General features: G+C 35.8%; 1 protein-coding gene across 1 annotated transcript in view; it reads left to right on the top strand.

Annotated features, from left to right (window-relative positions):
- PSMD1 (proteasome 26S subunit, non-ATPase 1) overlaps positions 1-10,928 on the top strand; it is an 89,062-nt gene that overhangs the window by 50,660 nt on the left and 27,474 nt on the right. Inside the window, exon 17 of the mRNA XM_036912403.2 lies at positions 9,440-9,554. Within this exon, the coding sequence (XP_036768298.1) occupies positions 9,440-9,554 (115 nt within the window). The remainder of the gene's footprint in view (positions 1-9,439; positions 9,555-10,928) is intronic.

Genomic DNA, 10,928 nt, shown 5'->3' with positions numbered 1-10,928 from the left:
AAAATTCACATCAACTTTTAACTCCCCAAAAACTTAACTACTGACAGCTTGCTGTTGACCAGAAGCCTTACCAATAACATAAATCATCAGTTAACATGTTTTGTATGCTATATGTATTGTATATTGTATTCTTACAATAAAGCAAGCTACAGAAAAGAAAATGTTTTTTCAAATTGACAGATTTCCAAAAAATTTCCAACATGTTTATTGAAAGAAAAAACTCTGCTTGTAAGTTGACCAGCACACTTCAAAAGATGTGTTGTTCAAGGGTCAACTGTATGCCAAATTCAGACTTTTTTCCCACCACATATACTACTGCTACCTTATCCAAGTCACCATCAAATCTTGACTGGATTTATAGGTAGCCTTTTAACTGATCTTCTGCCTTTGCCCTCTATTCTCAGTAGAGCAGTCAAAATAACCTTTTTAAATTAATCAAATCATATCATCCTTTGCTCAGAATCCTCTGATGCCCCTTTTTTTGACTCATAGTAAAAGCCAAAAGTTCCTATAAAGCCCTGAATGATCTGTCCCTATTTTCAACTATTCTTCCCCTTCTTTCCTACACTCAAACCATCATTGGCCTCCTTGCTGCTCCTCAGATATGGCAGGCGTCAATCCACAATAGGGCCTTTGCACAAGCTGTTTCCTCTACCTAATACACTCTTCCTAGATAGCCACTTGGCTTCTTCCTCACTGCCTTCCTGTCTTTGCTTAAGGATCCCATCATCATTGAAGCCTGCCCTAACTACCCTAATTAATACTGGATTATGCCCTCCTCTCCTGGCTCCAGTACCACTCTCATGATTTACTTTTTTTATTCTCCTTAATATTTTATCTTTTTACTTAATTTATCATTTATTATTCATTGTCTGTTTCCTACTAGAATGTAGTCTTTTTTGTTCACTGATCTCTTTGAGTTCTGCTTGGAATTTGTTGCGTTTCTAGTCTTTTATCAAAATTTGGGAAATTTTTGGCTATCATTTCTTTAAATGTTCTTTCTGCCCCTCTTGCCCTCTCCTCCTCCTCTGGGACTACCATTATGCATATGTTGGTGTGCATGATGGTGTCCCACAGGTCTCTGTTCATTGTTCTTCATTCTTTGCTCTTTCTGCTCCTCAGACTGTATCTCAGTTAACCTAACTTGATTCTTTCTTTTGCCTGCTCAGTTCTGCTCTTGAACACCCTCTAGCGAATTTTTCATTTCACTTGTACTTTTCAGTTCCAGAATTTCTATTTGGTCTCCTCTTACAATTTCCACCTGTTTATTGTTGTTCTCTATTGGATAAGACGTTGTTCTCCTGTTTCCTTTAGTTTTACTTGCCATGGTTTCCTTTAGCTCTTTGAGCATATGTAAGATACTGTTTAAGTCCAATACCTGGGCCTCCTCAGGGACTGGTTCTATTAATTTCTCCTTTTCCTGTGAATGGGCTGTTTCTTACTTCTTTGCATACCTCATAATTTTTGTTGGAACTGGACATTTTTAATATTATAATGTGGCGACTGAGGAAATCAGATTCTCCTTCCTCCAATGGTTTGTTACTGCTGCTTGTGAATTGTTGGTTAGTTATTTAATGACTTTTCCAAAGTAGTTTTATGAAGTCTGTATTCTATGTATGGCCACTGAAGTCTGTGTTTTCTTAGCTTAGTTTTCAGCTGGTGTTTTGACAGTTTCCTTAAATACCTAGAACCAAGAAAAGAAAAAAAAAATTTGAAAAGAAAAAATTATTCTCCTCCTCTTTCAAATTGGCTTTGTGTTGGGGCACTTCTTCAAGGCTTAGCCAGGTCGTCTACTGCCTTAGCCTTCACTTCCTGCTTATGCAGAGCTTGAGGTGAAAGTTGAGGGTCTTCTCAGGCCTTTCCTGAGCAGGCATCCAACCATGAGCATGCATGTGGTCTTCTCATTTCCCCTGGTAGAAACAGGAGCTTTTAAAAGCCCTTATTAATACCCCACATATCTCTTTTCCCAGCCTGTTCCTTTTCAGACTTTTCAGTCTGTCTGTCACCTGACTGACTTATTACCCCGAGCCCCAGGGTGCTACGGCTAGTTCTTCTTGCCTTTAAATGTGTCTCACAAATGTCACCTGGAAAGTTACTCTAGTTCTGGGAGCACTCTGAGTTGGGTGAAACAAAGGCAAGCTTTTGTACTGGTCCTTCAGGGAGCCTCCACACAGGTAGAAACATAATTCTGTGGAAGTAAGGCCCGTATTGCTACCTCTCATTAGCAGCCTGCACCAGGAATACAGGCTAGCACCTTTGCTACCATCTCCCCTGTCACCCGCCAGTCTGGGGAGTAGAGGTGTTAGGTGGGCAGTTTAAACGTCACAGAGATCTCTTAAAACAAGCAGCATGCTTCCTTAAGCTGTCCCCCTGGTTGTTGGAAGTTTTTGACTATATTACATAGTTCCGTAAGGTTGATTCTGACAGTTTTTGCCAGGTTGTTACTGCCAGAGAGCTGCTCATACTGTACATGCTTTTGTCAAGAACAAAAGAATGAGATATTTTTTTAAATGTCAGTGAAACTCTGTAGCACAGCTTGATGTCCTGAAATGATGATGATGTCCTTAATCAAAAGAATCATTATACCTGGGGTTAGAGTTCATGATCATAAAGGACCCAAATATCTTTGGTGTAAATTTGCTCAACTCTAGAATTCTTCAATAATCACTGTCGTCAGCTATTAGAAGTGGACTTTCTTCATCAGGACACTTAAATATCAGAAATGAGTTAAACTTTATGAGAAAAAAAGTAATTTATGTTCACTTTTATAAAATCAAGAAAATCCTTGTCAAGTCTGTAATAATCTACAAGTTGATGACAGCCCACTCATACTGCAAGACTTTTCTTGGTTTGCTGATTTAAAAGTGAGTATGGTGTCCTAATAATGCTGTAACGTTTTGAATGTTGCAGATTTCTCTAGGCCCAGGAATGCAGTCTGAAATTTTTAAGAGCCATGTTTATTATTGAAAAAACATTTGAAGTAGCAGTTTCTTTGTATATATCTTATAAATCCTTCTTCCCACCTCTTTGAGATATTTTTGCCCTATTTTGGCAGCACCTGAAAGAATCTGTTAATCTGTTTGGACATATATCAAAAGCTTCTCTAAACTATACTAATTTTTTAGTTTCCTAAAGTCCAGTAAGGTGGTAAAAGATATATATGTATTAAAAGTAGTACTAAATTTATAAGGTTAAGGGCAAGATTTGTGTGGTTTTGTTTTTGTTTTCCTCATGGTACTTTACATATAGTAGACAGATTCTCAGTAAGTACTAAACTGATAAAAGTAAAGTACAAATAGCAGTAGCTTAGAATATAGTTTCATTGGACAAAAGCATGTTTGGGAAACAAAACTGTTTTCTTCTTTCTTAGTTATTTTCCTGATAATGAATATTTCATGCCTCTGTTTTATACTGTGGTGAAAGCAAAGTTCAAAAAAAATCTCCCCACACTTTTTTTAACCTCTATGTCCACCTTATTTGGGGAAAGGGAGCATCCCCAGATGAGCACAACACTGTTTTAATTTTATAAACTAACCAAAAAATAAAGGAGACCAAGGAAGGTTGCCAGAACACTCACAGCATTGTTAAAAACAAATACAACCAGCAAATTTGTAATTGTCTCAGTAAATATACTTTTACATTCAACGTATCAAAATACAAATATGTGAAAAAGCTAAGTCACAGGTAACACGTTCTATGCTAGTAAAATTGTTTCCCAAGTATTGAGTTCCTTGCATTATACCTTCCCCCACTCAGTAAAACAAAACTCATGTTATCCTGTGACTTGGCCATTTCTAGACATTTATTTTTCTAAATATGTTCTTGGACACATAGAGATGAGCTTTTATTGCTGATAGGATTAGTTATTTAAATACTTTGTTGTAAATGCTGATCCAAGGGTAAATATAACAAACTATAGGAATTATTTTGTGATGTTATCTAAGATATAAATGTTTATATAGAAAAGCTAAGATTTAGGGAGTGTCAGAATTATCTAAAATAATTGAAAGAAAGTCTAATGGACTGTTACAAAAGATTTGGTGTAGTTTCTTTTAATTTGTAATATATCTCTTGCCTTGCCTTGACTCTTTTTTTTTTTCTTCCTTAAAGTATATTTATTGAAGAAATCAGTCCATTATTACTGTCAAGTTTCCACAGCATGGATTTTGCTGATTGCATCCCTATGTGTAACAATATGTGTTTTTTGGTCTTCTATATTTCCTGTAAATTGATGGTTGGATCTAGAGGCTTAGTCGCATTGAGCATTCAGGTTCGCTTTTTCTCGCTTCTCTTTCTCTTTTTTTTTTGTTTTTGGAGGGGTAGGGCTTGCAGTACACATAGGTCTAGTTTCTCTTTTCATGATGCTAGTAGACACTGATAATTATGCTGGGGGTCCATTAATTCATTTCAAGCTGCAGAATGGTGATGATACAATTTTATTTCATTTATTAACTGTTACTTTTCAGAATTATACACATATATACATATTGTATATATGTATATGTTTGGATAAAGATTAATGTGCAAAAACTTTGCCTTCAGTGAATGTTTGCATTCTAATCATTGCTTAGAAAGATTCTTTCATCCTTTTAGAGCTGCCTGCTGAAAAATTGAAGTAAACATAGAATATTATGGTTTTATTGTGCCCTTGAAAAGATTGAATGTCTAAGCTAATTTATTAAGGAATTTGTCGTTTCTTGTCTTAACACTTTCTGAAGAATGTATCAGAGTTGGAATTGTTATTAGACTGAGAAACTTACAAGAATTTTTTATGTGCTTTTGAGTTTATAGCCCTCACAGCCTTTTTCAGTCTTTATGGTAATCAACTAGGTAAAGCTTTACATTAGGCTCCCAGCATATTTGTTCCCCAGTGAAATTTTTTCTAAACCTCATGAAATTGTTAATGCCCTATTCTAAGTGTAATACTTTTTTAACAAGTGGGGATCATAAAATAAGTGAAGTTTTAAAATACATTTAGGATAAGCTCTTTGCTATGAGTCAGTTTTCCCTAGAATATCCTTCCCTTGCTACAGCCAAGCAGCAGTTAAGTGTTCTGTGTAGCATTAGTTCCCTAAAAGTTGATGAGGAGATCTGGAGGTCAGATCCCTGAATATTAACCAGCTTTCTAGGGTTAATATCCAGCTTGTTTTATTTTGTTTTGAATGAACTTTTGGGCATGAGTTACCTTACCTTTTTTAAAAATAAGAGCCCATAATGCAGCAGTAGTGACCAAATTCCTGGTTCTGATCCAAAGGCAGTTTTAGTTATGCATCCAGATTTCAGGGATTATGCTATAGTAGTCTGTTCTATCATGAAACCAGCTCTCCCCAGTGTAAGATGGAGTAGATACCATTTTGTGGATGAAACAATTAAGTTTCAGAGAAATTTAGTGATTGCCTCTCTGTTAACAAATAGCTGCACTAGAATTGGAATCCAGGTCTTTCTGATTCCAAGCCCATGTTCTCTCTACCACAGCAAACTGAAAACAGAGAGAAAGGAGGCAGAGAGAACATTTAAGGAATCACTATTATTTCCAGTGAGAGATGATTGGAGCCTGAAACATGCAATGGAAACAATAAAATTTAAGGGTTTCACTTGACTTAGTGGCAGATAAGATGTGGTGAGTGAGGGAATAGAATGATGAAAAAAGTGAGGTTCCTGGGCGTGCAAGATGAATTGGTCCTGGTGGGAAGAGAAGCAGGTTAGGGAGGGTTGCCTCTTCCTATGAAATTCTGTATGTTAATTGAGGTGTTTGTGGTATATTTAGCTCAAGACATTCAGTAGGCACTTTGAAATTCAGGATGCTGCTCAGGTTTTTGATGTGTCGGTAGGACGTAAAAGAAAGGGGTGTATTATAAATTACTGTGTCATTATGTTAATCCTGTGGCAATTAATTAATTAAAGAGAATTATAAGTTCATAATTCTGCCAAGGGAGTACCCTGAGGTTTATGGCCTCACCAAATTCCCACTGTGATGGGACCCCATGTGCTTATAACAGTGTTTCCGCCTATATATACATTGCTGTATTTTTCCTCTTCTAGTGAAGATAGATTAGAAAAAAGATGCCATATGCTTGAAAGCACCTTGATTTATTAATATGATTTAATGTTGAGGATGCACAAAATCAGTAGTTAATAGCCAGTATATTGAAAGCAAGGAATTCATATGTGCAGTTTATTGGATGATATGGCAATGATGTGTGCGATGCCCTTGCACAATTACTGCTCTGTGGAAGGTTTGTACAAATAGTAACATACATAGCAAGATGACTATTAGCCACAAACCAACAAATTTTATTAAAACAGCAAATGAGAACTTAGTTACTTCAGTGTGTGTTTCACTTTTTAAAGCAGGCCTTCCCTAGCCCTCTGTGGTCTCTGCTGGGAACTTCAAAGCACATAAAATTTTAAAAACACTCAGCCTGTATGAAATAACAGTCACAGGTACTTGTTAACTCTCCCTTTTTTGATCATCTAGCTGAGTTATAAACTTGAGGGGCAAGAATAGGGAAGGGCTTGATAGTTTTCCCTCTGGTTAACCAATAGGAGTCAAACCTAGTAGAAAATACTTGTTGGTTCAGAATAAAAACTTAGTTTTGCTCCCTTTGTCTTTCACTAAGTAGTAAAAATTATTTTATCTTTAATATCTAGTATTGTGCTAATAATTTATGGGCAATAAAAAATAATAGAAGACATAGTCTCAGCCCTTGGCCCTTGAGACCTATTCAGTTTTAAGTAGTTTTATTTGTAATCAGGTGACCAAAATGCTTTAGTTTGTTAAAGGATTTGGGTGTCAAATTATGGACAGAGCTTTAAGTTCTTAGCCTAACAGGAATGAAAAATAAAAGGTAAATGATGATGCTATCAACTACAAGCTGTGGAACAATTTCAACCTCTTTGGTGTAAATAATAATCACTTTAAATTTTATTTTTATTTCATAAGAGTATTTCTTAATGAGGTAATAATATCTTATAATAATGAACACCAATTTAAAACCTTTTATGATTAGATCACCTCACACCAGTTAGGATGGCCAACATCCAAAAGGCAAGGAACAACAAACACTGGCAAGGATGCGGAGAACAGGAAACCCTCCTACACTTTGGTAGGAACGTAAATTAGTTCAACCATTGTGGAGAGCAATATGGAGGTTCCTCAAAAAACTCAAAATAGGAATACCATTTGACCCAGGAATTCCACTCCTAGGAATTTACCCAAAGAAAACAAGATCCCAGATTCAAAAAGACATATGCACCCCTGTTTATTACAGCACTATTTACAATAACCAAGATATGGAAGCAGCCTAAGTGTCCATCAGTAGATGAGTGGATAAAGGTGTGGTACATAGACACATTGAAATACTATTCAGCCATAAAAAAAACACAAATCCTACCATTTGCAACATGGATGAAGCTAGAGGGTATTATGTTCAGTGAAATAAGCCAGGCAGAGAAAGACAAGTAACAAATACTTTCACTCATTTGTGGAGTATAATAACAAAGCAAAACAAAAGGAACAAAACAGCAGTGGACTCACAGACACTAGGGAAGGGGGTAGGGGAGGGGGAGGGTGGGTAGGGAGGGAGAAAGGGATTAAAGGACATTGTGATTAATACATTTAATGTAGGCAGGTCATGGGGAAGGCAATATAGCACAGAGAAGACAAGTAGTGATTCTATAGCATCTTACTATGCTGATGGACAGTGACTGCAATGGGGTGGGGTTGGGGGGGACTCGATAATATGGGTGAATGTAGTAACCACAGTGTTGCTCGTGTGAAACCTTCATAAGAACCTTCATAAGATTGTGTATCAGTGATACCTTACAATAAATAAATAAGTAAGTAAGTAAATCCTTTGATGATTGGTTGATTTCTAAAAGCCATAGAATTGTAAACTTATTTTACAGATCTTATGGAATTTCTAGTCCATTCCTTCTTTTTTCAGATGGGGAAAGGACTCTAGAGTGTTTGATTAATTGAACCTAAATGATCCCAATTATTTAGATACAGAGCAGAAACCAGAAACATGGGTTTTTTATTTTATGGCTTCTTATTAACTTATGTTATTTACCTCAGTATGTATTAACTGAAAGCCATATTTATTACTGTATTTTTAGTTACTTTCCCATTTGTTTCTTTTATTATTCCTGTCATTAGAATGTCAAGTTATCTCTACAGAAAACAAATGTGACCTGCCCAATATCAAGTGGTAAGAAATTAGCAAAACTAAGACTAGAACCCAGATCTTCTGTTTCCTAGTTTGTCACTTTTTTCACAACACCAAACTGGTGTATTGTTGCCATCAGTATTATTTTCAAATTACTCATACTAAATAGCTTAGTCACACTGAGAACATTTTTGAAAAGGAGTGATTGCATCTGTTATAAGAGGAAATAATCCAATCTTCCCTTATAACAAAACTCCACTTTTATAGACAGTGGTCATTAAGTTGGCTATACTTCACTGGAGTTTGAGGCTAGAGGACAATTCCGTCATAGAATTATTGATTTGAATTGGTCTGAATTTCTTTTTGAAAACATTGATTTCTTTAAAAAAAAGATGATAGAATATTTTTTTCTGCCTTCATTCACAAGATAGTCTTTTTAAAAAAACCATTGAAATGTAATATATGGATAGTGTTTTTTTATTTTAATTGAAATGTAATTAATATACATCCAGAAAATGCACATAATCATTAGCCTGCAACTTGATGAATTTTCACAACTGAGCACAGCTGTGCTGCCAAGATCATTACCAGCCTTCCAAAAACTCCCCTTAACACTCTCTTGTAGTTACTACCCTCATCCTACTGCCCCTCAAGGGGAACCACTTTAACAAGATGGTCTTTTAAAGATGAGGTCAGGTACTTCATTCGTCAAGGCTGTCTTGTTTTTTCTTTGCTGCAAATATGAAATGGATGAAAAACAATTTCCCTATTCTTACCAACCCACACAAAAAATTGTATTTCCTTATTACCAAGGCTTATTTACCAGTTTACTATTCAAACAGAGTAATTCTGGGAGATTTAAATCTCATGCAGCCTTGAAAATATCCTGGGGTCTCATTATAAATGATTCTTGTCTTTGGAAAGAAAACACAGAGTAAGCAGAAGTGTAAGAATGGAGAGTGTAGAGTGTAGAGCTGTGTGCCCCTCACACCGTTATGGTTATCCCCCACTAGGTAAGAGGCTATAATGCAGAATTGTGTGGTTGAGGAATTACCATAACTTTTCTCTTTCTCTGCACTTACTCTCTGAATGTTGAAAATGGCTTTCTAATATCAATAATTAGTATTCTGTGGGAGATTTTTAGTTTTGCAACTTCTGTGTTAAATAGAACTGTGTTTCCTAGAACGTTTTAAAAATTAGTTAAATTCTTTCCTCTTGATTTAAAATATGTTACCTGTAACACTGCCTTCACTTTCTCTATTTCTGGTCAGGACCCCTGAACAGTGCCCCAGTGTTGTGTCGTTGTTGTCGGAGAGTTACAACCCACATGTGCGCTACGGAGCTGCCATGGCCCTGGGCATCTGCTGTGCCGGTACAGGAAACAAGGTAAAGCCCAAATCAATGGGGTCAGTTCTTTCCTGGCGCCAGACTGGTTTCCCTTGCAGAAAAGTTCATGTAACAGCTGTAAAAATACAAGTGTTCTGTGATCTGCAAGACTCAACTTGTCTCACAAAGTTTCCTAGAACTTCCCTACTTTACTATGCTGAATTGCTCAAAGCCTTTTTAAAACAAATCACCAACAAAAAAAAGTTACATGTATGTCTATATTGGAAACAATGCTGTTGAATTTCTTTTTGAACACATTAATTTCTTTAAAAAAAGGTGATAGAATATTTTTTTCTTTAAAGAATTACTCTGGTCATTTTACATGGCTATGTCACATGTTTAGTTTGTTTAATTACTGTTGTGGAAATAAAGGTTGTCTGAAGCCACCAAAATCAATTCAGTTTGATTCTTTTTTTTTTTTTCCATTTTAAGCAAATCACATAACTGCTATTTGCCTGTTTTTTCCTCACAAACATAATAGGTAACCAGTTATTTTTAAAGTGACAGAGAGTCAGGTAGACAAGTTGATGATTTAAAAATTCTCTAAGGGTATTAAATTGGATACAAATAAACTTTTCTAGTCACATAATTCATCATGAGTTTCATAAAGAAGTACATTACTGCTTAAAGAGCAAATATTCTTGATTCACAGCAATGACATAATCATAAATTTGCCTTCCATAGCACACACTCACTCACCTTGGCCACCTCCCCTAAAGGTGAACTTTTCTTTTAACCAAAACAGGTGTGTGTGCGGGAGACAGAGAGGGCATAACAAGAATGGGAACATAAAGAACGAGATCATATGCAGGTTATGTGCCCAGGGTCTTTACATCAGAGAGGAGTCACTTTTTTATCATCTCTTGTCTAAAGTAAAGCACAGTTATTTATCTGTTGATTGATTCTAGGAATTAACTTTTAATTTGCTTGGCTTTTTCTCCAAGGGTATTAGATCAGATACAAATACATTTTTCTAGTCAAATAAAACATTATTGAATCTAGGAATTAAAATAGGCATTTTCGCTGCATGTGACAAGAAAGTTTATAGGGAGATATCCCCTCCCAATACTGTTATTCATTCTCCATACCCTGCTTTATTTTTCTTCATAGCATCACTACATTACATATTTTACATCTATTTATTTAACGTCTGTCTCCTCTATGCTGAAATACAAAGTGCCTGAGAACGGAATGTTCATTGCTAAGTCTGAAGTCAGACCTGGTGCATAGTAAATTTTCAGTAAATACTTTTCAAATGAATTGATAGAGGGAAGACCATTTAAAGATATGATAAACACTTTGGACATGGTTTCTACCCTCACAAGAGTTTTGTTTTTAAAATGTTTTCATTTCTCTTAGGGAAGAATTTCTTAT

Source organism: Manis pentadactyla, chromosome 6, assembly GCF_030020395.1.
Source record: "Manis pentadactyla isolate mManPen7 chromosome 6, mManPen7.hap1, whole genome shotgun sequence".
NCBI lineage: Eukaryota > Metazoa > Chordata > Mammalia > Pholidota > Manidae > Manis > Manis pentadactyla.
The sequence above is the reverse complement of the archived record's forward strand: the minus strand, read 5'-3'. Positions and strand labels throughout refer to the sequence as shown.